Here is a 26063-nt window from a genome sequence, read left to right as displayed (position 1 = left end):
CTGATTCTCTGGATTTCTGGGTCTTATTTAAGGGGACTAAGGATGGGGAAAGGTCAGTCTGTGTCCAGAATCCTTGAGAGGATGCTTGGACTTTATTTGATGAGCAGTGGAGCTACTGCAAGGTTTAGAGATGGGCATTTATTTAATAAATACTCATTTGTGTCAGGTGCTGTTCTAGGCACTTAGGGCTATACCAGTGTGTAAATAAGTCAAACAAGAAAAAATTTTCCTCCTGTATAACTTATGTTCTAGTGGGGGAATATAGTCACTAGTCAATATTCAGGGTAAGTATATTCTATAGTATGTTAGTTACTATATACCATTGACAGATTAAATAGAGCAGAATAAAGGGACGATTATGTGTATGGGGGGAAGCGAGGAAAGAGTATAGTGTGATTTTAAGTGGGTGGCCTGTGTTATACCTATGTCATAATGTGGTGAGGATCAGATACATTAAAATGTGAAGTTTAGGGGCACCTGGGTAGCTCGGTCGGTTAAGTGTCCGACTTCGGCTCAGGTCATGATCTCACGGTTCATGGGTTTGAGCCCCGCGCCGGGCTCTATGCTGACAGTCAGCTCAGAGCCTGGAGCCTGTTTCAGACTCTGTATCTCCCTCTCTCTCTGACCCTCCCCTGCTCATGCTGTATCTCAGAAATAAATAAAAAACATACTGAAAAATTTAAAAAAAATAAAATAAAATGTGAAGTTTAGACCACTGCTTGTCACATTGTAAGCATTTAGTTTTAGGTATGATTGGTTTTGTTTTTACTGAATCATAATCTCTTGAGTGTGAGGCCAGTAATTTTTAAAAATGTTTATTTATTTATTTTATTTAAAAATTTTTTTCAACATTTTTTATTTATATATGAGAGACAGAGATAGATAGAGCATGTGTGGGGGAGGGGCAGAGACAGGGGGAGACAGAATTGGAAGCAGGCTCCAGGCTCCAAGCTGTCAGCACAGAGCCTGACATGGGGCTCGAACCCACAAACTGGGTGTTCATAACCTGAGCTGAAGTCAGACACTTAACTGACTGAGCCACCCAGGTGCCCCAATGTTTATTTATTTTTGAGAGAGAGATAGAACGCATGAAAGTTGGGGTGTGCAGAGAGAGAGGGGGACAGAGGATCTGAAACAGGCTCTGTGCTGACAGCAGTGAGCCTGACACGGGCCTGGAACTCACAGACCATGAGATCATGACCTGAGCTGAAGTAGGAGGCTTAACCAGCTGAGCCCCCCAGGTCCCCCGGTAGTCTTCATTTTCAGTAGTCACCTTGGGTGACTCATTTGCCCATGTTCTACAGGATATACTGTTAATACTTCCAATAATGTTATTTTTATTAGACTCTGAGTCAGTTAATGTTTTAATTTTCCAGCTAGAGTAGGTTATTAGCAATAAATGTCATTGTCTACTGGGTGTCTATGCTAAGCGTGTTCTAGGCTGCTGGCAATAACCCTGTGGAGATAGATATATATTAGCCCAATTTTATAGATGAGAAAGCTGAGGTTTATGCTGATAAAGAAATTTGCCAAAGGTAAGACAGCCAGTGAGCTGTGCAATTGTCATTTATGTCCCGCTCTGCCCGACTCCACACCACTTCCTCCCTCCATGACACCACCTTCCAGTTACTCAGCCATTTTTATCTTGTAAACGTATACTTTACACTCCTATATGTTTGTGCAGATTTTTCCGGCTGCCCTACGGGAGATAAACCTCAGTGGCTTATTTGTGGCTGGGGAGTGTTTGTGGTGGGTGTATTTGTGGTAGGAGTGTTACGTCATTCTACATGATTGAGAACTTAGAACATTTTTGTCTTTAAAAGATGTGCTCACTTTTCTATTTGCAAGTTTCTTGTGTCGCGACTCCTTACTGAGAGGGTTTTCTGCACCGCTTGTGAAACTAGCACACCCTGCGTGGGTTTCCAGGGACCCTGGTATTCAGTTTTTGTGCAGTCATCTCCCCGTTGGTACCGGGTTTAGCATATGGCAGAAAGCAGGATATGTGATGTCACTTCTTCTTCTTCTTCTTCTTTATGTTTTATTTATTTCTGAGAGAGAGACAGTGTGAGCAGGGGAGGGTCAGAGAGAGAGGGAGACACAGAATCCGAAAACAGGCTCCAGGCTGTGAGCTGTCAGCACAGAGCCCGACGTGGGGCTCGAACCCACAAACTGTGAGATCATGCCCTGAGCTGAAGTTGGATGCTCAACCGACTGAGCCACCCAGGCGCCTCTGTGATGTTGCTTCTAAGATGAGGTTGTAAAAGACTGTGGCTTCTCCCTCGGTCTTTTTTGATGTCTTGCCCTCAGGGAAGCTAGCTGCCTTGTTGTGAGCAGCTCTGTGAAGGGGAACTAAGGCCTCCTGCTGGCGGCTGCGGGAGAGAGCTTGGAAGCTGCTTCTCCAGCCCAGTTAGGACTTGGGAGGTTGCGGCCTTGCCCAGGGCCTTGCCTGCCTCAGAGACACCCTGAATTAGAACCACCAGCTAAGCTGGTCCCTGATACCTGGCCTTCCCAAACTGCGAAATAGTGAACGGCCGGTGTCTGAAGCTGCTGGATTTTGTGATAATTTGTTAAAAAGCCTTGGATAACTAGTCTCTGCTGTCATTCTTAGTATGAAATTCTGAGTTAGGCCCCTTCATTCCCAGTCTCCTGGAGTCCCCCCGCTGTCATACACATGTTCACACGCACATATTTCACTCGGTTGCCTGATTTACTCCTGTATCGTGTTTGTCATCTAGATCATCTCTGCTCTATCCCTTTCTCCCTGCTAAGTCTGTTGGTGTCTGGCTTCCTGGTGCTAAGATATATTTAACAGGCAGTTTATCACTGGGATACTTAGCACAGCACTCAGTAAACTGGCGGAAAGGAGCCGACTCTTACCCATTGCTGAGCCGCCACGTAGTGAACTGTCCTTTACCCGGCAGCCAGAATGAGCCTTGATTCGGGTAGTCTTTCAGGGAGGAGGCTTCTAGTTTCTGTTGTAAAAACTGGTTTTTAGATACAAAAAATTGGTTTTTAGATACAAGTGCAGAAGGGATCACACTGTCTTCTTCTCTCCCTCTGCTTGTTCTTAAGCAGCCGAGTAAACTCTTTGAAGGCAAGTCCGTTGTAACATTGTTTCTGTTTTTGCTGAAAAGGAGGAGAATGTGGCTGAGAAAAATCATTAGGGCTCGGATCCGTCTATTTAAAGCAATCATCTTCCTATTAAGCAAGTGTTACCGTGGTATCTGGTCTTTTCCGATCTTGTTTCTGGGTGCCATTATGTCCCTCTGCGGTGACTGCCTTTGATTTCCACCTCTCAAAATTTGGAGGCCAGATTTCTCCAGAGGATTCTCTCTCTAAATCAAATCCTCTTATGGAGAGTCTACCTTTGAATTGCTCTCTGTTTTGATCAACATGCTGTTTAAATGTTTAGAGCACTACTTAATGGAGATGCTGGGGCCGGGGCCTCGCTTGCCTCCTTAGAAATTCACAGAAAGCAACAAGGGCTGGCTGCCAGTATTGTATCATTGGGCTGGGATGTGTCTGCCATCTTGCTAGATGTTTTCACTGAATTTTGCCAAGAAAAAAAGACTGAGGATCAAGTGTAGGCCTTAAACTTGGTACCCTACTTCTGTATTGAATAGATTATCTGTTTCTGTTTAGTTTTAGAAAGATGTTAGACTGCTAGCCAGTTGCCAATCCAGTTTCACCTGTGGTGGAAGATTCTTTGAAGATGAGAGTACTCCATAAATTTGCACCATCTTTGACTAGGGGGCCGTTATTCAAGTCACCATGCTTTTTTTTTTTTTTTAAATACACGAGAGGAATTTAACTAGACTGCTCAAGTTTACTTTGCATTAATAATGGAACTTGGTAATTAAGTTATTTGTTTTATCATGAGCTTAGAGCTGCCCTGGAAACTACATACAAGTGTCTCTTTGATGGTAGTCCTTCAGATATTTATAAAGCCTGGATAATAGTCCAGCAGGTGAGTTTCAGTGCCCTGTTTTCCCCCTGGGCGGAATAGCAGAGTAGGTGTAACATGTTTGTTTGTTTTCTTCCCCACCTGTTTTTTTATAATTTTTTTTTTACATGTATTTATTTTTGAGGGACAGGGAGAGACAGAGCACAAGTTGGGGAGGGGCAGAGAGAGAGGGAGACACAGAATCCGAAGCAGGCTCCAGGCTCTGAACTGTCGGCACAGAGCCCGATGTGGGGTCTGAACTCACAAACTGGGAGATCATCACCTGAGCTGAAGTTGGACGCTTAACCACCTGAGCCACCCAGGCGCCCCTCGATTGTTATCTTTTTTAAAAAGGAAAATATGTGAAATTTGTTATTAAAAATGGCTTTTCTTAACCAGAGGAGCAGGTTCAGATAGAAATGCTCTACATTTTGGTAGAAGACTATTTCTTAGCGAAATTGAGGAAAAATGGGTAGTATTTATGGTGTGTGTGCTTTTTAAATAATTGATCCTTTGGATCTACCCAACTGACCTGTTAGCGTTAGAAGCAAGCTCAGCTGCCTAAATGGCTTGGTGTAGAGTATTTTGAGCATGCTTAGTATGCTTCCGCTTGCTGATGATTGAAGTTCATAGTCAAATATTAATTTTCAGTAAGTGCCTACTGTTCTCGGGCAACTCTCATTCCCTTAAGGAAAAGTGTTTCATTTGAGCCTCTAGTTGCTGAAAATAACTGTGTAGGCATTGTGGAAGTTTTTCCCAATTAAAATTGGGTCCACCAGTTCATTTATTTCTTTTAGGGCTCTGACAGTTGGTGGTGTTTATGGACCCCTACAGACCTCTCTTTAAACACTGTCAGCAAATTGGAAACATTTAGCTTGGGCAAAACCTCTTTATCTTCAGTACTCTCACCATAGAGACCACTGTGCTTTTAAATACATCCTTAATAGTCTTAGATGGAGTGGCCTTTCATTTGCTTATTACTGAGCCATTGTTCTAGACTGTTTATACCATTGTAATTCCAGGCTCGAAGTAATTATCCTGTTGAAAAGGCCCGGCAGGTGTATGGCCTGTTGTGATTTAGCCCACTTTGTCTTCTGTCTGAACTTGCTTGCTTTCTGCATCGTTAGAATAGCAGAAAAACAGAAACCAACACTAAAGAGCAAAACCCCTTTGACTACAAAATCTGTCTCTTATATTAAAAATATATATATATATATTTAGAAAGTGCTAGAGCCGTGTGGAATGACAGATATTTAGAATTTGTTCAGCCTTTTATCCTAAGGCAAACTTAGCAGCTGCTGTCTAAAGCAAGCGTCAGTAAACACCTGGAGTTACCCAAAGGCCAGAATCTACGGCCCCATCCAGGGCTCCTAAGTCGGAATCTGTAGTTTAACACAGCCCCCAGGTGGTTTGTGAATATACTGAAGTTTGAGAAGCACTAGTTGGGGAACTTTTTTTTTTTTAATGTTATATTTATTTCTGAGAGAGAGAGAGAGAGAAAGAGAGAAAGGGACAGTGTGAGCAGGGGAGGGTCAGAGAGAGAGGGAGATACAGAATATGAAGAGGCTCCAGGCTCTGAGCTGGCTGTCAGCACAGAGCCCGACACTGGAGGTCATGACCTGAGCCAAAGTTGGACGCTTAACCAACTGAGCCACCCAGACACCCCTCGTTGGAGAACTTTTATCTGAGCCTGTAATCATGGAAGCCACCAATCATTGTGAGGGACCATAAGATGTTAATTCCATCTGTATTTATAAAGTGAAGAATCTGTACATTAGAAATTATCTGGGTACATGATGAATGTCGAATTATTTTCTATTATTTTCTGGTGTGCTAATGAAACCTCTTCAGTCTGAGAACAGTAGTGGCAGCAACATGTCCCAAAAGGATAATCGATGACCGCACTGCGGGACCCAGGGGGGCTCAGTCAGATAAGCGCCTGACTTTTGGTTTCAGCTCTGGTTCTGATCTCACTGTTCGTGCGTTCAAGCCCTTTGTTGGACTCTGGTGGCAGTGCAGAGCCTGCTTGAGATTCTCTCTCTCCTTCTCTGCCCCTTCCCCGCTCACACACGTTTGCTATAAATGAATGAATGAATGAATGAATAAACGAATAAACTTTTTTACGAGAGTTTAAAGAATCATTTTATTTTTGTATTTAATATAATTTACTTTCAGATCGGCTAACATACAGTGTGTTAAGTGTGCTCTTGGTTTTTGGGGTAGATTCTTGTGGTTCATTGCTTACGTAACATCCAGTGCTCATCCCAACATGTGCCCTCCTCAATGCCCGTAATAAACAAACAAATAAACAAACTTTATTAAAAGAAGAGACGACCTCATTGAAAGAGTGAGACCTTTTTGTATATTTTGGAGTCCATCTCTGACTCCTTTGTGATAGAAAATGTAGGCATTCTTGAGATTTCTCAACAGGTTGTGGTGTTCTCATTTAAAGGTTCACCCAGAACATATGTTTGGTAATAGGTTGAGAGAGGGAATGAAGTCTCACTGTCATTATAAGTGTAACTCTTGCTCTCATCATATGTGAAAAGACATTTCTTAGAAAATGAAAAACCATTCCTGGCTTGTCTGTTGGACATGAACTTCACTTTCAGTTATTTTGAGAGGGCAGAGAAATATTCACCTAGAATATTAGGAGCTCCTGCCAAGAGAGAATTTCTTTGCAAGTCAGTGGGTCAAGTACTTGGATTTGTACTTTATAGGAACTCATTTGTCACTTAGAGTATTTGCAGTTAGGTCTCAATAATTTGGATGTGTTTGCTAATTGCTGCGTTTTTATTTGGACAGGGCCACCGGAGAAGGTAGTGTATTCCCATACTGTGCTACAAAAGACTTTTTTCCTCTTGGGGTGAGAAAGAGAGAAATGGCATTTTCATAGGGGATTATTTCCTAAAATTCTAGTGCGGGTTCTAATCTGAGGGCTGACGTTTGTAAAAGAAAGCCGAATGATTCACTTTAGGAACTGACGCTCCCTTCTCTTTGGGGGACCAGTCCCTGCCCTGCCTCCTCTGTCTCTGTCTCCCGCAGAACAGGCACACAAGCCCTCCCTTGTCTTCACTGAGTTCTACCTTTGTTTTCCCTCCACTGGCCTCCGCTTGCCTTATTTATCGTGCACCGTCACTCTGACTAAAATTTCTTTGAAAAATCACCAGGACACCAGGTCCAGGGGCTTCTGTAGCATTTGGCCTTCTCCACTTTCTTCCCTCCTCTATTTTCCCTGTGATGCTGGTCACTTGGGTTTTTCTTTGATACTTTTTGCTGCTCCAGAGCATTTGAGCCACGCTGCCGAAGTTCAAAACTAACCTTCCCCACTTACCAGCCTTGTGCCTGGGGGAATTAATTTCTGGGTGCCTTAGTTTTCTCATCTGTAACATGGGAGTAAGAATAAAACCTGCCCCACTGGGTTGGTGTGAAGTGCAGAGAAGAATGGCACATAGTAAGGGTTTTGTGGGATGAGTCATAATTGTCGGTTTTGTCATCGTCACCACCACCACCATCACCACCGCCACCACCACCATTATCATCACCATCATTGTCACCACCACCACCATTGCCATCACCACCGCCCCCACCACCATTATCATCACCATCATCGTCACCACCACCACCATCATCATCACCACCGCCACCACCACCATTATCATCACCATCATCGTCACCACCACCACCATCACCATCATCGTCACCACCACCACCATGATCGTCACCATCACCATCATTGTCACCACCACCACCATCATGATCATCATCATCATCGCCAGAAAAGGGGACTGACTACCTGCCTTTTGCAGCCTCTTTGGTCTGCTTCCCAGAGTCTAACGGTTTACATTCAGAAATCTCCTGAGCATTATGAACCAAACATGCCGAACTGAACTTCATTCTGTGGTCTTCTAAAGCCTCCCCCTCCTCCTTCCTTACGTTCTTCTTCTTTTGTCACCATCTTAAGAAACGCAGTCCCCGACTTTCACAACTCCTGCTGGGGAGTCCAGATTTCAGTCCCCCCCCACCCCACCCCGCACCCTTGTCATCCGCTTGGGTTGCAGGATTTGTTGATGTTCCCTTGGTGGTGGTCTAGCAGTATGTCTTTCCTTTCTGTTCCCACCGTTATTCCCTGGAACACACACTTTGTATTAGTTTGCTCGGGCTGCTATAGCAGAATACCTCCAACTGAGTGGCTTAAACAACCGAAATTTATTTTTTCATCAGAGACTGGAAGTCCAAGATCCAGGTACCAGCAGAGTTGATTTCTGGTGAGGTCTCTGGCCTGGACTCATGGATGTCTGTCTTCTTGCCGTGTCCTTACACAGCCTTTGCTCTGTGCATATATGTTTCCCTGGCATCTTGGCCTCTTCTTATGAGGATACGACTCCTACTGGGTTAGGACCCTACCCTAGGACTTCATTTAACCTTAATTAGTTTCTTATAGGCCCTGTCTCCAAGATAACAGCCACACTGGAGATTAGAGCTTGAACATATGACTTTGTGTTGGGACACAATTCCGTTCATACCCGCCTTGGTGCTGCTGATGGTTTCTCTGGTTTCGCATCTCCCCTCTGTATCCATCTTCGTACGGAGGCAGGAATGATCTTTCTAACATGCAGCTCTGACCATCTCCCCTCCCATTGCTAATAAGGTGCGATGGCTCCCCAGTGCTCTGGTGTAGAACGAGGAGGTTTACCGCTAGGGGGCTGTGGGCGCTTTCGTTTCTCGGTTCCTCACATTCACTCATCTGGAGATGGGCGATAACATGCCCCCCTATTCCTGTAAGGATGAAATAAATACTAACGAATAGTTGTTGTTTTGTTGTTATAAAAAATTACATTCACAGTCCTCAGCCTGCCATTTGAGGTCCTCCATCACTTTGTCACTCTGAGTGTGGTCCTGTGCTCTTTTTGGGTTCCCAGACCCTGTAACAGTGTGGGGGGGAACCTACCCCACATATAACACTAAACACCTCTCAAACAGCATCAGGTTATCCAAGAGTTCAAGTCAGTCCTGATACTGTCTACCTAGAGATAGCACCAGATTCCAGGGGCTAAGGGATCAGTCCTAAACACTGTCACTCCAGCCCCCCTTCAGATGCCAGGTGCTTCCCTGTGCTTCTGAGCTGGCCTGCTGCAGATGGGAGGTTCCGCCGACCTCCTCCTTAGGTTTGGATAATGGGCTAGAGCAGCTTACAGAACATAGGGAAACCCATTTGCCAGTTTATTAAAGGATACAATAAAGAATATAAATCAACAGCTGGCTGACAAGAGAAATAGGGTGAGGTATATGAGAAGGGCACCCATGCTCTCTCAGAATGTGCCACTCCCCCCAAATCCGTGGCTTCACCAGCCTGGAAGCTTTCTGAAACAAGACCTTTTGAGTTTTTATGGAGGCTGCTTTGCATAATCATGATTGACTAAGGCGGCCATTATCTGATTAAACCTCCAGCCTCTCTCCCCTCCCCAGTGGTCAGGGGTGGGGTGGGGGTGGGACTGAAAGTTCTAACCCTCTGGTCACATGGTCAGTTCTTCTGGTCAGTCAGTCACTGCCCTTGAGTGAGGTCCTAAAGTCACCTTCCTTAAAAACAAGACACCCATTTCACCTTTATGGCTGTGTCTGAAGCATTTTTCTGTAACTGTGGCTGAAGACCAAATATACCTGGTCTTGTGAATGGCCAAATCCGCATTTCTTGTATCGCACGTGCTAGCAGCCTTCATCACCTGGCGCTTGGTAGTGGCGCAGACTCTGCCTGTAGTTAGATTCTCAGGTCCTTTGAATGTGGCTTTGAACCTGGCTCATCACCTGGTTCTTAACTGCAGTCCCATGTTCTCCTGCCACAGGAAGGATACAGGCTTTGGAGGCAGACCACCTATTCCAGACAACAGCTACTTCACCTACTAGCTTCATGTGGGTACGGGTGTTTGCAGAGCTCTCTGCCTTGTGTCTCATCAGAAAACGGTCCATAACACCCACCTCACAGAGGTTTGGGGGCTTACTTGAGTATGTAAATAATGGAACGTCTGCCTTTGCGATTCTAAGTTGAGTTTCAGATTTAAAACTAAGTACTTTTTTTGTTCTTGGTTCATAGTACTCTGTGTGTGTGTGTGTGTGTGTGTGTGTGTGTGTGTGTGTGATGGTCAAGGTTTGCTTATGTGGCACTAGTGGGGGAAGGAAGGTGGTGCTCTCCATCCCCTCCCCTTTATCCTGACCGTGGAGTGGAGTGAGGTCCTCCTGGCCTTCCGCAGGAAAGATGTGACCTGCAGAGAATGCAAATGGGGAGACATTTTGTTGGGGGGGGGCGGGGAGGGTTCATGCGCTGCTTCTTCAGTGGAAGATGGAGAGGATTCTCTCAGGTCTCAGAAGTGGCTCGGACCCAGGAGAGCCTGGATATCTGATCTGTGCCCATAACTAAGTCCCGTTGGGCTGCCTCCCCTTCTCTTGTGGTGAGAAAGGGCCTGCTCCTCTCTCTGCTCCAGCTCCCTCAAGGCTGCTTGATCCAATGCAGGCAGAGTTCTCAGTCATTTGAAAACATTTTTTTTTTAATCTCCAGAAAGGTTGCAAGGATACGAATGGTAAAAACACCACCTGCGTGCTCTGCCCGTGTTATTAATTCACTGTTAACATCTTACCCCAGCTGCTTTCTCATTCTGAGAATCACATTGTATTTTCTGAATCCTTTGAGAGGAAGTTGTATACATCATGGCCCTTTGTTCCTACACCTTTTGGTTTGTATTTCCCCAGAGTAGGGATGTTCTCTTATATAAGCCCAGTGCAGTTCCACCTTCGGTAAATTTGATATTGATAGAATACTTTTATCTATTCTGCCTTTGTATCCCCCTTCTTTCTAACTGACCCAGTAATGTCCTTCATAGAATTTCTTTTTTTTCCTTTTGGTTCAAGGCCTTCAACAGATTGGATGAGGCACATTCACCTTGGGGAGAGCAATCTGCTTTCCTCAGTGTCTAGATTCCAATGTTAATCTCATCCACAAACACCCTTGCAGACGATGCAACTACAATAATGTTTAACCAGATATCTGGGCATTTTGTGGCCCAGATTGACACACAAGGTTAAGCATCACATATGGACTCTTGGATTCTAATTTTCAATGATTTACAATCCACTGCTGTCCTTAATTATGTTGGTGGTTAAATTGTTGTGTATTTGACCAGCTGGAGCTCCTTGCCGCTGTCTGCTGTGTTAATGTGACTCGTCCATGGTGTCTGGTATCAGCGGCCTGCCTCTCCTATTGGGTAATTACATTGTCTGCCTGTGTGCCTTCAAGGCCCCTCCAAGTCAATTTTTGTATGTGTCATGTAGCTTTTACATCAGACTGTCTCTTAAATTTCTCTCCAAATTAGGGAGAACCTACTCAAACACATTTGAGTGAAGTGCTAATAGGAAATTAGAAACTTAATATTCTTTACAGCCATTTTTACTTACTCACTTTCTATTTGCAATAACATGAGTCATCTAATGGGTTATTCTTCTGTAGTACGCATTTTGCGGGCTGTCCTAAATTAACTTCTGAGCTGCTCATGGGCCCCCTCTGCAGGCCCTACAGTGCATAAACACTTTCCTGGGGCTGTGGGATAGATTTCTTCTGCCCATTTTCTCTTTTGGTTTGTTGGTCTTTCTACAATTATTACACAATTTTGGATCATACAGTACAAACAGTTTTGGATCCTGATTTGTCTATAAAACATACCCCAAAATATATTTCCTTATAAAATCTATACATTTGTACATCATCATGTTAAAGTTTGGATAATTTCCTATTAGATGAATTAAATTTAGTATTTAAATAATTTCATTTTAGTAGGCATTTGCATTTATTTCTTCCCCAGTTTATATAGCACTAAAATGACTATTCCTCATATGATACACCACTTACGTGTGACTTAGTTGAGCTTGACTAGTGGGTAGGAATTTGCCAGGTAAAAATATAGAGAAAAAACATTCTAGTTTGAGAAAATTGCCTAAGCCCAGTTTAGGATGTTTTCAAGAAACTGGAAAATCAAGTTTGGCCTATACATGGTGGAGCAGTAGTGAAAAATGGTTGGAAAGTAGGTATATTAGGAGCCTTTCCAATTTTAACCATCAGCGAAGCAGAATAGAAATGTACTTGTATAATGGGAATCGCAGGGTAGCTGGATCGGGGGGTTTGGATGCTGCTGCTCCATCCCTTACTTCTTTCATTTCTCCTTTCATCTCTTCCCGGTCTCAGCCCTGGTTCTCTTGCCCCGAGGCAGGAGGAGAGAAGAGCCCCCCAGACCCCCTCCCCCTCCCCCCCCAACAGACATCCAACAGCTCAGGTCACAGGAGTTGTCACTTCCACCCATTACTCAGTGAGTAAACGTCAGGGAAGGCCTGTGTTTGGCACTGTTGGGGTCAGATGTCTACCCCTAGCCCAGGCCCCGTAAACAAAGGGCGGAGGTATCTGCACGGACCAGATCTGAAGCGCAAGCCCATGCCTAAAGCCAGAGGCACGAGACGCAAAGCTCCTCAAGGAGAAGACAGTGTTAAATAGCACTGCAGACCAGGACAGCCATGGCAGGTCTTTACCAGAACATTCTAGGTACGTCTGAAGTAGAGTGTGGTCAGTGAGAGCAGAAAAGAGGGAAGGATGAAGGAGACGTGCAGTGCAAGTTGAATGGACGAACAGCTCCTGGTGGTGCTTCCTTCTATAGAGCAGGAGTGCTCAGAAGTGATTCCTATGAGGTCAGGCCTCGGAGAGTCAAGATGGCACATTTAGAGGTAGGAATAGGGTAAGGAAGACCATTGAGTTCCGTCTTAGGCTTGTTGACTTTGAAATACTTCTGGAATTCCCAGTGGAAAGGTCCAGCAGAACAGAACCACGTCTTAACCTGCTTTTTCCTTCCGTGGACTGTACCAGTCCTCCTGAGCCCCCTCCCTTTAGCCTCTACTTGCAGTGTGTCCTGTTTGCCATTTCCAGTGTCATCTTTATAAAGCTTTTCACCTGGCTCACACACCCTCAGTGGGTTTTGTTTGTTTGTTTTTGCACATTATATTCAGTATAAAAGTTTGTCACTCAAGGTCTTTAATGGTTTGTCCTCAGGCTACATTTCCATTTTTTATATCTTACAGCGCCCTTCTAGTTGGTACATGAGTCTTGAGTCGGCTGAATTTATTCAGTTCCATTAACATAGCCCGTACTTTCCCCACCTCTGCTCTTCCATTCTCACTTTTCTTACCTGCTAGAATATCTTGACTAGGATCTGCCTGGAGAGCTACCGTTGGCTCAGAGAGACTTGATGTTACCCCAAGGTTGTACCTAAGGTGGTAGGGGAAAGATTTTAGGCGTCACTTAAATGCTAGATCCTCATATTTTATAACTCAGGCATGCAGTGTCTGCATGACTGCAGACATGACTGCTGCATCATTTCACACTGATTAGAGCCAACACTTGTGGGTGTGCATCACAATAGAGAACTCAGTGCCTGCCCTGAAGAGGAGGATGGGGTACAGGGGGACTGGTAAGGGGACCTGTCACACCATGTGTGCTGCTGATGCAGTGAGTGCTGGGGGCTGGGGAGGGGACAGAAAGCGGGAGGGCTTCTGCAAAAAGGTGGCCTTTCTGTCTGAGACTTGAAGGATGAATGACTTCAGCAAGCAGAAGAAAGGCAGCATTTCAGGCAGAGGATGTAACGTGAATGTCAGCACTGAAGGTCAAGGACACGGGGCTTTTGAGGGCTGGTGAGCAGTGGCAAAGGTGGCCATAGCCCGCATTGTATGTATGTCAGTACTAAATATCTTGTGTGTTGGTTTGGACTGCTATAATAAATTACTATAGACTGGGTGGCTTATCTCAACAGACATTTATTTCTCACAGTTCTGGAGGCTGCGAAGTTCAAGATCAAGGTGCCAGTTGATTAGATTCCTGGTGAGAACCCTTTTCCTGGTTGGCAATCGCTGTCATCTTGTGTCCTCACATAGTGGCGAGAGAGAGGTAGGGCTAGCTTTCTTCTTACGATGACACTTACCATCTGGGGGTGCCCTCCTCCTGGCCGCATCTGAACCCACTCACCTCCCAAAGGCCCTACTCCGACTGCCATCACATTGCGTGAGGCGTTCAGCATGTGCAGTTTGAGGTGACACATTCAGTCCATAACACTTTCTAACACTGTGTCTCGAGGAGGAAGAACAGGTGTTGAGAGGGAGGGAGAACTGTGTTTTCGAACAGTTATTTAGTGACCAAATGCAGAAAGTATCGAGAGGGCCAGGGACCCTGCCAACGACAGACACTCTATTCCAGAGGCACGATGCATCTCACTGAGGTAAGACATAGCTTGGATTTCAAGAAACCAGACAATTCATATTTTTCAAATAATAATAAAGAAGTCATATTTCTAAATATAGACTTGACAGCATTTATAGTTGCTCGAATTTTGGTGTCTTTTAGAAGAAAAAGGCAGATTGATTTTCATTGTTAAAAATAAGCTTTTTAAATTTATTTTTGAGAGAGAGAGAGCGCGCGCGCGCGCACTTGAGCAAGTAATGAGCGGGGGAGGGGCAGAGGGAGACTCCCAAGCCGACTCCTTGCTGTCAGAGCAGACCCACCTAGAGCTCAGACTCATGAACCATGAGATCATAACCTGAGTCAAAATCAAGAGTCGGATTCTTAACTGACTGAGCCACCCACTTCCCCTAGGGAGAGTACATTTTTATCAGGCTGATTTGCAGAGGTAGAATACTGCCTTTTTTTGTTACATAGTGAGAGACGGTTGCCCACCTAAGCGAGGGGTTGCCTTTATTTTTTACCTCCTTAATAGTAGATGAGCCATTCATGCAACAGCCTAGAAACTTCCAGTGCTATCACTTGAGGAAAGGCCTTGGTTAACGTAGAAGGAATCTGCTAATAGACTTGTGTCAAAGAAAACCAATTTGGTGACTAAGAAGTTTTGCTTACAAGGTAGCTGACACCCAGACACTGCAGTGAATGTGTAAATCTGTAAAATGGAAATTGGTTTTTCCTGCATGCTTGCACCCAGGCTTATTGTAGCACCTGCAGGCGCATGGCTTTAGTACCTGGGAGCTTTACCTTCAGAGCAGAAGTATATGTTACTAAAACAGTATCTTTCCAGAAGAGGAAAGGAAAGGGAAGAAGACAGAGAGAAAAGGAGGGGAGGGTGGGAGGGCAGACTGAAATTTTTGTTACACTAAGCCAGGCATTACTTTAGATCAAGTCATTACGGAAATACAGCTTTATTTCTATACCGAGTTATACTTAGAAAGCTGATCGCCAAACCAGGAGCTTGGCTTTCAGAACTCTGCTGTAATCCAGGGTGGAAAAAACTATCACTCAGATGGCATTTGTAGGAGATTACTGGCTGGTAATCCTTCCTTGTCCTAGAAGAGTAAATCCGCCCTGGTGGTAGTGGTGATCAGCTGACCCGTGTAAAAAAATAAAAAAAATTGTAGTTTCTTGTAATTGTGCCAGAGCCTGACGTTTGCTTGAACTGTTTGTACATCTGGGAGATACTGCAAAACCTGGCCCTCCTTTGTTTACCCAAGAAAGCTCCGCTCCCCCGTGCTGGTTGTTTCTTTGTTGACTGAAATTAACAGCAGGTGGCGAAGAGCCCTAAGGTTGCTTGAGATAAGTCATTCATTAAACAGGCCTGCTTGTCCTGAGGGTGTGAGGGCTTTGAGAAAGAAATGCTACACCTGGGCCAGGAAGCCAGGCTCTTCAAACCCTGGGGTTGATTTCTTCAGCAAGGTCGCCTATGGCGATATGACCGGAGCAGCACCCCTCTGAAGAATACCAGACGGTCATAAAACCATGCGTTCTGCCTTTGTCTGGAACGGACTGTAGACAGATGGATTTTTATGAAGATTACCAGTCCCCGTTTGATTTTGACACAGGAGTGAACAAAAACTATCTCTACTTGTCTCCTAGTGGAAACTCGTCTCCCTCCGGATCACCTACTCTGCGGAAGTCCGGTAACTATTAATTTACTGAAGTTAAAGGTGCTGTAATAAAACCTAGACGCAACTTGGGGATGTGCTTGGCTTTAAAATCATTAGTGTAAAGATGGACCACGGAGTGGCTGTGTTGAAACTAGTTAACAAAGGGGCTGTAGATTCTATGCAGAGATAGATGGCTCGTTAAATATTTAGAATATGTTTATTTATATGTAAAGTAGGAACTTTGATTTTAAAGGTCATGCTATTTATATGAACGTTAGAGTTCTTCTGATCTGTTTGAGTTCATTGAGCTGATAAATAACAAAAAAGGGAGAATCTGAAGGTCTTTGCTTGTGGTCATCTATATGTAATTTATGAAGACACACACTGATTTTGCCTTTGTTAAGATGAGGCTTAAGCATCTGAAGCACTGACTACATTTAAGTTCCTGTGAGTGGATGGCCTGGGTTTTAAAAAGACTGCTGTCCCTTTGGAAGCAGTCCTTCCTTCACATGTGCCAGTATGACATTATTTTGAAGGCCAGGTACTGGCAGGGAGAATCTTAGTTTTTCAGCACGAGGCTGGCCGCTGCCTTTCCACATCGTCCTGGTCAGTTCTCTCATCGTACAGCGTTAAGTTCGGACTCCACTAAATGACCTCCTTTGTAACTTGCCAGAGAGGTGAGCAGATTTTCCTAGAAGTTAATTTTTTCCTTATTAATGAAGCCGAGGTCATACTTTGCTCTTTGTGAGCTTAAGAAGTGGGTAGTTGAGAACGAAGCGGTAAAGGAAATACTTAAGTACTTTAGGCTGTGTACTTGCTGACAGTAGAGCGTGTGCTGAAGAAACATTCGTCTGTTGGTTGCAGCCATGGCCACCCATGGGGTGTAGTTTGGATTTCCAGGAAGGGAAAGATGTTGAAGAAAATAGGTTAAAGCTGGGTTCTAGAAGTTGGGGACTGGGAGGCAGCTGTTAGATGTCTGCCCGGGGTGTCAGATTGCCAGGAAGCCCTCTCCCCTGCCCCACTGGCCAACCTTGGAACTCCCCAATATAGGAGATCCTGGCCCCAAAAAGGATGGCATCATCCATCCCAGCTTCTAAATCCTACATACAGAAAATGCTTCAAGAGCAACACACGGGAGGAAATTCAAGCTCGATGACAGAGTAAAGCCCAAGTGACAGAGGGCTATGGATGTCAGGGCTGTAGTTACGTGACTTCAAGTAGATCTTGGTGATCCGTAGGCAAGGGTTTGAGGTTCATGGGAGGATTTACCAGCTTGTTTTAGTTCATTTCCGCTCTCCTTGCATCTCTTTCACCTCCTTTCACTTTCCCTAGTTGCAATAATTGCTGCCTTTGGATAAAGCAGTTAGGAACACTGACTATGCCTCTTGGCAAATTTCAAACAATTGTCTTCCCCACTCTTAGTAGCCATTTATAGGAGTCTGGACTCATGATATTAAAAACAAAATTATATACATATTAAAGAAAAGGCAAGCGAGCAACAAAAACTAAAAACAAACTCAGGTACCCAACAGTGCGCAAGTTTAGTTGTTTGCTTTATTTGGAAAAAAAGGAGGGGGAGAAAACATTAAAACAAACAGAAACTACCCTAAGCAGTCATTTAATAAGAACATGGTGATTCTAAAATAACCAAATAAAAGAGGATCTGGAACAGTAATCGGTAGTCTCTGGACCCTGGACCTCTGAGAGCACAAGAAGCCTACATATCTGTTTGAACATCAAGCACGAGGCATAGATGGAAAGAATCCTATGTCTTGTGTGCATTTGTACTCTTTGTATTTCTATGCAGGAGCATTTAGGACAGATACATTATAAATATATAATGTGGCTTTTGGTCACTCTGCATTTTCTTTCCTTTCTTTTTTTTTTTTAATGTTTATTTTTTGAGAGAGAGAAAATGCCAGTGGGGGATGGGCAGAGAGAGAGGGTGAGAGAGAGAATCCCAATCAGGTTCCACACTGTGTGCGCAGAGCCCGACGTGGGGCTCGACCTCCCAAACTGTGAGATTATGACTTGAGCTGAAATCAAGAGTGGGACACTTAACCGACTGAGCCACTCAGGTGCCCCAAACTGTGCACTTTCTTGATCAGCAAATAAGTAGTGCACAAAAGGTAAAAGGAATCCTACTCCCAAAGGCTGGCAATGCTGATCTGAAAAACATTTTCTTTGATATTTATCCAAGCCATGATGGGGCAAATGAGAAAGTAATGAGCTTTAATCTAGGGGCAGAATGTTCCTGAGAAGCAGTCTGAGTGGAGGATAGGATGAGGGCCAGTGACTGGAAAAAGGAGAGAGAGGTCTTTTGTTAGGGCTTTTTAAACTCTTTGATACAACCAACCCTCATTCAGAACACCTTATATTCATGAGCCACAAACGTCATAAATACAAATATCAGTAACTAAAGTAGAAGTTTGTGAAAACAGAACTTTACTATTTGTGATGTACTCTAATACTTTATACTATTCCATTCGTTCTTTTTAAAATATCATTTGGTACTGCTAAATGGATTTCACAGCCCATGGTTTGAAAAGCTGATTTATAATGTTCACAATCTGAAATATAAGTTCCGTTAGGGATGTTAGTCTTTTTTGATCACTGTTCTTCCCCAGCACCTGAAATAGTCCTTGACACCTAGGGCTCAACAAATATTTGATGAATGAATGAGTGCTTGAGCGAATGAATGGATGAAATGAAACTGTCAAGGACTAGTTCACACTCTAGTTCATTTTCCAGATGTGAACACTGAGACCAAGAGAGGTGTTGGGACCCACATTGATACTCACACTCGTCCCTCAGCCCTCACACCAATGTTTTTTGTTGTTGTTGTTTCTTTTTGTTTGTTTTGTTTTTTATCACACTATCTTGACCTCTTTGGTGACAGATATTATAGAACAAGTTAATCATTCAAGGTGTAGGAGCGCCTGGGTGGCTCAGTCGGTTAAGTGTCTGACTGTTGATTTTTGGCTCTGGTCACGATCTCATGGTTTGTGAGTTTGAGCCCTGCATTGGGCAACTTGATGACAGTGTGGAGCCTGCTTGGGATTCTCTTGTCTCCTTCTGTCTCTGTCCCTCCCCTACTTGCATGCTAGCTCTATCTCAAAATAAATAAACTTCAAAAAAGAAAATTAAGAGACAGGTTGGTGGCTCAGTCAATTAAGCATCTGACTTCGGCTCAGGTCATGAATTCGCGGCTCATGGATTCGAAGGTTCAAGCCCCTAGTCTGGCTCTGTGCTGACAGCTCAGAGCCTGGAGCCCGCTTTGGATTCTGTGTCCCTGTCTCTCTCTACTCCTCCTCCACTTGCACTCTTTCTCTCTCTCAAAAGTAAATAAACAGGGCACCTGGGTGGCTTCAGCCAGTTGACCATCCAACTTTGGCTCAGGTCATGACCTCATGGTCTGTGAGTTTGAGCCCCACGTCGGGCTCTGTGCTGACAGCTCAGAGCCTGGAGCCTGCTTCAAGTTATGTAAGAGAATAGCTGTTGCAGCATCCAGGTCATCTTTAACCAACCAAACGAACAAACATGGTAAAAAATAAATAAATAAATAAAATCATTCAAGGTGTAGTCTTTCCTGCCATCACGAGTCTTACCATAGGGGTATTTTGTTGGTTATTTAATGTGCCACGTGGACATGTACATTCCATTCCGTCTTGGCACTTGCTGGTCAGCACAGTCATCTCTCAGCCAGTGTCCTTGGTTGCATTTTCAGTGAACACCTACAGAGATAATTTCCCAAGCGCTGTTTACATAGAATCACTCTTCCTCTTAAAATTTTTCTACTGTACAGAATGATACAACCCTGTTGTATAAAACATCTGTGGTTATTTCTAGCGACTTCAGGAAATAAGATTAGGGGCCATTGAAAAATCTGACATTTTAGTTATATGCTATTATGTTTGAAGCTCTAAAAACACTAAAAAAAAAAATCAAACAAATTCCTTAGCTCAGAGTCCTTCTTTTCATTCTGTTTTCATTACTTTTGGATTTCTACTCATCCTTCTAATTTTTAGGGAAAAGTTTATTGTTACTTCTTGAGCATTTTCCATAATTAATTGTGAAGGTCTTAAATAGGAAATACCACATGGCTTACAAAATGAAAATGAGAGCAGAATTGAAGTTTCAGAGAACTTCCTTATTCCTGCAGAGGAAATTTAAGAATGAAAGTGACTTCCTCCCTGGGGATCCCCAAATTTCTCCATGGCTGACCTTTCGTCTCTCTTTGTGGATTGCCCGTTACTCATGTGACACTTGATTGGGGTTGGGAGGGCAGATGGTTGGGAAGGATTCCACTGAAGATTCCCCCCCTCCCCCCTTTTCTTTTTCTTTGGTGAAAGATTCAAGGGTCAGGTAAGGAATTTCTGGAGGATGTGAGTAAAGCATTTGAAAATCCGGATGTGTTCTACCTTTGTGGTCCTTCCTTCCTCCTCTGCTCTTTCTGTGAAGTTCTGGGAGCGTGACCTTTCTGGGTAGGAGGTTGGCCGCTGGTCGGGGCCCTGCTTTCAGAGGTGAGTCCCTGGAGTATCTGGGTGCCAGCTCTCTTTTCTTTTTTGGCCTTAGAGCTGCCCACCTCCCCTCCTCTTCAGTGGCCCTGACATTGTCCAGTTCATCTCCAGGTAAAGTTCTGGGTCTTTCCCCAAAAGGAGTGGGTCAGGTTTCCTCAGCTTTTTGTTCCTTGCTGTTTCGACGACAATTACTCGACTCATTTTTCTCTTCTACTCTGTTGTACTGTTACCACCACGGGCAAATGGGGGAAAATTATAGCCTTAAGAAACACACAGTTTTCACGGCTCATGCTACTGAATCTCTTTCTTCTGAACAAAATCTGTGTCATATAGCAGTTGTCAGGTACTTCCTTGCCCTAAGTCAGTGGTTTTCAACTTGGGGCAGTTTTGCCTCCTGCAGGCATCTGGCCATGATCAGAGCCAATTTTGAGATGATTTTGATTATCACAACTGCAGTTGGCTCTGGGGAGGGACTACCACTGACATCAAGTGGGTAGGTGCCTGCATGCCGCGTGGATGATGCACAGGACCGTCCCCACCGCAAAGAATTGTCCTGCTCAAAGTGCCCCTCGTGGTGCCATTGAGAAGCCCTGTGTTAAGTAGATCTTTTTTTTAGGGTCTCCTAAAAGAGAGAAAGGATCTACTTGTTCAGGGTCTCACTTCATTGTGGGGATCTTCACAGGTCGGGAGGGTGGGAGCCCCAAGCTCAGACTTCTAAGAGGAAAAATATCTTTATCTTGTGTGGTTTTTTTTTGGCTATTACTACTAAAGGCATTTAATCTGTATGTTGTACCTCTTTTTGTGTCTCTAGGTTTAAAAAAAAGCACATATTTCCTTTTGGTTGTGCATAAATAAAACAACACTAAGAGACTTAAATTTCTTTTTCTTTGACATCCTAATGGAAAGTATGTATTTTAAATATTTCTACAAACAGATATTTGGATCCAAAAAATTTCATACAATCATACTGAAAAGTAGACCAAATATCTTCATATTATAAACTTTAAAAGAGAAAAGGAATAGTGTTTGTACTATATTTAAACAGAATTGCAAAAATATGGGGACTGAACACCCAAGGAAGAGTGGGTATCGCAGTGTGAGGTGGCGACGCTGGGGCCCCTGGGACACGGAGAGGTTGACGGGAGGGTCCTGCTCCTGAGCCTGGGAAAGACCGCTCTGCTGTTGCAGGCTGTTATCTGGAGAGGAGGAAGGATGGAGAAGGGAAGGTTGGCCTGCCTCTGGGCTTCTCAATGAAGTTTAACCTCTTACTTCCCTTTCCCCCTGGTTGGACACAACTCTGTTAAATATTCCACTTTTAAGAAGCTACATTCCCTACCTTGTCTTGAAAGGTTTTGACACTCACTTGCCAGAAGGCAGTATTAGGCCACATAGGTTCTCATGGCTCCTTCCAGCTCCTAAGTGCTGTTGATTCTTTCTTTTTTAATGGTTTATTCATTTTGAGAGCGAGAGAGTGAGAGCGAGAGGGAGAGAGAGAGAGAGAGATTGAGAGCGAGAGCAAGAGAGAGCCTGAGAGAGCACATGTGCGAGGTGGGGAAGGGCACAGGGAAAGAGACTTAAGTTTCTTACTCGTTTCCTGGTCCTAAAGCCATTGTTGACTCTGAAAATTGTGCAAGCGAGGCATGTAGTTTTATTTCCTAGAGAAGCTTCTAGGGCTCGATTATACTCTTGGGTAGGTGGTGTTAACTAAACAGCCGGTATCTTAGACTCCTCCTCTGCAACTTCTTTCCCTCCTAACTGAGTATCTTGGGAGCAGCCGACATCGTATCCCTTTGCCTGTAACCTGAAGGTATATGACCTGCTGCAAATGTACCAGTCTTTGTATAGATTATGTGTGTGACAGAAGTTGTATTCCTTTGGAAAAATGACATCTTCTGTCTGTTTTATTTTTTGATTTGTTTAATAAAAACTTTAACTTTTTGTCTCTTTGAAATAGAAGGACCTCTGTAGGTGAAAGCAGTGAATTGAGAAAGAGATACAGAATAAAAAGCTCAAGGGATAAGGTAGACAGAGAAGGGAGACTGAGTTCTTGTCAGCTCCACTGTGTACCTTCCTGTAATTAATTTATTCCGAGAGTGCTGCCGAGCGTCCGTGTACCAGATGCTGTGCTGGGCTAAACATGCAGGATTGGAACACGGTGCTGAGGTCAAACGTTGCCCAGCCCAGCAGGCCGTGTTCTAAGTACAGTAGGCATTGCACACAGAGCGTTATGCCCGGGGCAGGGCCGTGGGCACAGGGTCCGGAGAAAGCCGTCAAGAGCAGGAGACACTTAAAACTGATTTATTGAAATGAATGGGACTTGGAAATAAGGAGGGGGTTTCCAGAAGAGAAAGCAACAGGTGCAAAGACAGAAGAGGAAGCGAGCATGATTTGGAAAGAGATGGTGGAGGTCGTTGCAGAACATTGGGAACGTTGTTAATGCCGCCCAGGTGTATGCCTAAAAATGGGTCAGGACGGCAGATTTTATGTTGTATATTTTACCACGAAAAAATTAAACGGGCAAAAAAATGCATGGAAGGCAGTTTAGTTTACTTGTTGAATTAATACATTACTCAAGATAAAAAGCATGTCTTTGTAAGAACCGCAGGCTGGAAGATGCAGTGAGCGTGTTGGGCAGGTGAGGCCAGCAGCAGGGGATGGAGTAGGGCCGGCTCCCGACTGTCCAGAGCAATGAGCTTTACTAGGAAGTGGGAAACCCCAGAAGGATTTCAGGCAAGGAAGGGAGCGCCATCATCAGAGTCCTACTTTAGAATGACGCTCACTCTAGTGGCAGGTGGTGAAGGGATTGGAGGGACGGACACCTTCAGGGACCTTCAGGGGCAAGATATTGAGCAAGAAATCACGAGAGCTTGAATCAAGTCAGGAGTGGGGGGTTCAGAGAAGAGGCGTGAAGTAGATGCCTGGTGGGGGGGGGGAGTGGAATAAAGCCATGTCTCAGAGGTAAGAAGAGAAACCCCAGGAGGGCAGATGGGGAGGTATCACAGGAGGGAAGATTCCAGACCAAGGTTCAGGGCTGATGCCTTGGAGTTATCAAATAACATGATGATTGAGAGCTGTCATATTGAAGATGCAGAGGAAAGGTGGGTACCAGGTGTCAGCAGGTTGAAGAGAGATGGGAAATGAGGGGACCCTGTGAGCCATGCTTCATGGACGAGGAGAGAACATCTGTAACACATGTAGCACATGGAAAAGTGGGGCAATAGCATGTCCTTACCGACCATCTAATATGTGCCCACGCCTGTGTTCATTATCCTTTAAAGTATTCCTACAGAAACCTGGGGAGCTAGGTGGTATTGTGTGTTTTTAATATTCATTCATTTATTTGTTGATTTGTGGATTTATTTATTGTAAAGTCTATTTTGAGAGAGAGCAGGGGAGGGGCAGAGAGAGGGAGAGACAGAATCCAAAGCAGGCTCTGTGGTGTCAGCAAGGAGCCCGATATAGGGCTCGAACTCACAAACGGGGAGATCATGACTGGAGCTGAGATCAAGAGTTGGACCCTTAATCGACTGAGCCACCCAGGCATCCGTGTGTGCTGTTTTTTTTAAAGAGGTAATGGGTTTTGGGAGAGTTCAGTTTCCTAGGGCTGCCGTAACAAAGTGCCCCAAATTGAGTGACTTAAACGACAGAAATGTGTTCCGTCTCAGTTCTGGAGGCTAGAAGTCCAAAATGAAGGTGTCAGCAGGGCCATGCTCCTTCTGTAGGGAGACCCTTCCTTGCCTCGTCCCAGCTGCTGCTGGCTGCTGGCGGTCTGTGGCTTGCAGTTTTATGCCTCCAATCTGCCTTCGGATCACATGGAGGTGTCCCTGGGTCTCTGTGTGCTCCCTACGTTGTTGCCACGATATTCTCTCTGGGTTTCTGTGTCTAAATTTCCTTCTTCTTATAAGGACACCAGTCATTTGATTAGGGGCCACTCTGATTTTCTGTGCTCTAATCTTAACTATATTTGTGAAAACCTGTTTCCAGATCAAAGCCCGTGTGCAGGTGCTGGGGGTTAGGAAATGGAGTGTATCTTTTTGGAGACACAAGTCAACCTACAGCACCATCTAATTTCAAAGCTCATGCCTTTCTTTTTCTACTCCTTAAAAAATTGCTGCCTCCTAGTTTCCTCATCTTATTCAATAAAGTATTTAGTGAAATGATCCCAAATTTTGTTTTCAGATCTGAAATTATGTAAAATGGCTGAAAAGTTTTAAATTGACAGGCACAGAAACTCTTGAGGGGAAGCACTTGGTCTTATTTGGGTAGAAGGTCAGCGCTAAACTTCAGGGAGGAGAGACCGTTGGGGCAGGTGCTCTGCTCTGGGTGCCCTGCTCTGGGGTAGCTTGGGACGTGTCCGTAGTACCTGAGCCAGAAGGGCACTCACCCACCCCTTCATCATGGCTTAGTTTTAATTGTAGGTTCAAAATTGGTATTTAAAAAAAGGCTTTGCTTCCTTTCCTGGTTGAGATTTTGGGGAGTATGTGTTGAAGAGGTGGGTATGCATGGGAAGGTAAAGAGAAACTTCATCTGAATCAGCCTTTGACCAGGAAATCTGTTCAAATAAAGCATTAACATTTGCTTTGTTCTTGGTGTTCTCAGTCCCGAGATGAAAAGAGAAGGGTGTGACATCAGGACTTTGTAGTCTGGAACTAGAGACATGTTCAAGGCTGGGATCTTTTTCCATGCTTCCTGTTCTTCGCCACCATGCTTGCACATCACACGCATTTCCACTGATGCCAAAGACCTAAGAACTTCGTTTTCCTCAAATCACTAACAAGTTTTCAGGGATCTGGAGTATTGCTTTTCATCTCTTCTAAGACACCGCAAATTCTAGGATGTCCTTTTAAATAGTACTTGTTCATTGGGGCGCCTGGGTGCCTCGGTCGTTTGAAGGTCTGACTTTGGCTCAGCTCATGATCTCATGGTTCATGAGTTTGAGCCCCGTGTTGGGCTGTCTGCGGTCAGGGCGGAGCCTGCTTGGGATCCTCTGTCCCCTTCTCTTTCTCTGCCCCTCCCCCTTCAAAAATAAATAAACATTTAGAAAAATAGTATTTGTTCATTAAGGGAAAACATTGCTGCCGAGTTAAAAGGCCATAAGGCAATGCTTTAATTTTACTTAAAAATTTTATGCTTATTAAACCTCTTTTTGATTTATTCAGACATGTATATTGACATAACACTCCTGTGCATACTTTTTAGAGTAAACCAATGTACAGTTTTCCTGAAACTTCTTCACATGCAGTAACTTACCAGAATTGCTTTTCAACTAGGAATCATCCATGTTTTGGTTTATTTTTCTCACACAGGAAGTCTGTGATGCAGACTTTAAGAGATGCCTGCGATTTTCTAAGCCCCTGACACCCAGTTTGCAAATTTTGGAGCACGTTTACAGGTGGTAAACAGCTATGCCACAAGGACTGCCTAACTGGCTGGCTGTCGGTGCACTTCAAGTTCAAAGCTGTACATGTAGAAGAAACAAGTATCTTAGGATTGATGCGACATCGTCTTCCTGGTCTCAGTTCATCTCCCTCGTCGCTGTCTTGGCAGCGGGCCTCTCACCTGGGCACCCAGCAGCTTGCCTGTCGGTGGGCTCCAGGCTCTCCCCGCTACCTAACTCTTTGGGGGTGGGATGGGGGGAGATAGGTGGCCTGTTTGTACAACTAGAGGAA

General features: G+C 44.4%; 1 protein-coding gene across 2 annotated transcripts in view; it reads left to right on the top strand.

Annotated features, from left to right (window-relative positions):
• TPD52 (tumor protein D52) overlaps positions 1-26063 on the top strand; it is a 104855-nt gene that overhangs the window by 47150 nt on the left and 31642 nt on the right. The window contains exon 1 of one of the 2 annotated variants that reach the window (XM_039250094.1): positions 15769-15907. The exons of the other annotated variant lie outside the window; for it this stretch is intronic. Within the exon in view, the coding sequence (XP_039106025.1) occupies positions 15784-15907 (124 nt within the window). The 5' untranslated portion in view covers positions 15769-15783. Of the gene's footprint in view, positions 1-15768; positions 15908-26063 lie in introns of those variants that run through there. 2 annotated transcript variants of the gene reach the window in all.

Source organism: Hyaena hyaena, unplaced genomic scaffold, assembly GCF_003009895.1.
Source record: "Hyaena hyaena isolate Hyena2069 unplaced genomic scaffold, ASM300989v1 scaffold_358, whole genome shotgun sequence".
Taxonomy (NCBI): Eukaryota; Metazoa; Chordata; class Mammalia; order Carnivora; family Hyaenidae; genus Hyaena; species Hyaena hyaena.
The sequence above is the reverse complement of the archived record's forward strand: the minus strand, read 5'-3'. Positions and strand labels throughout refer to the sequence as shown.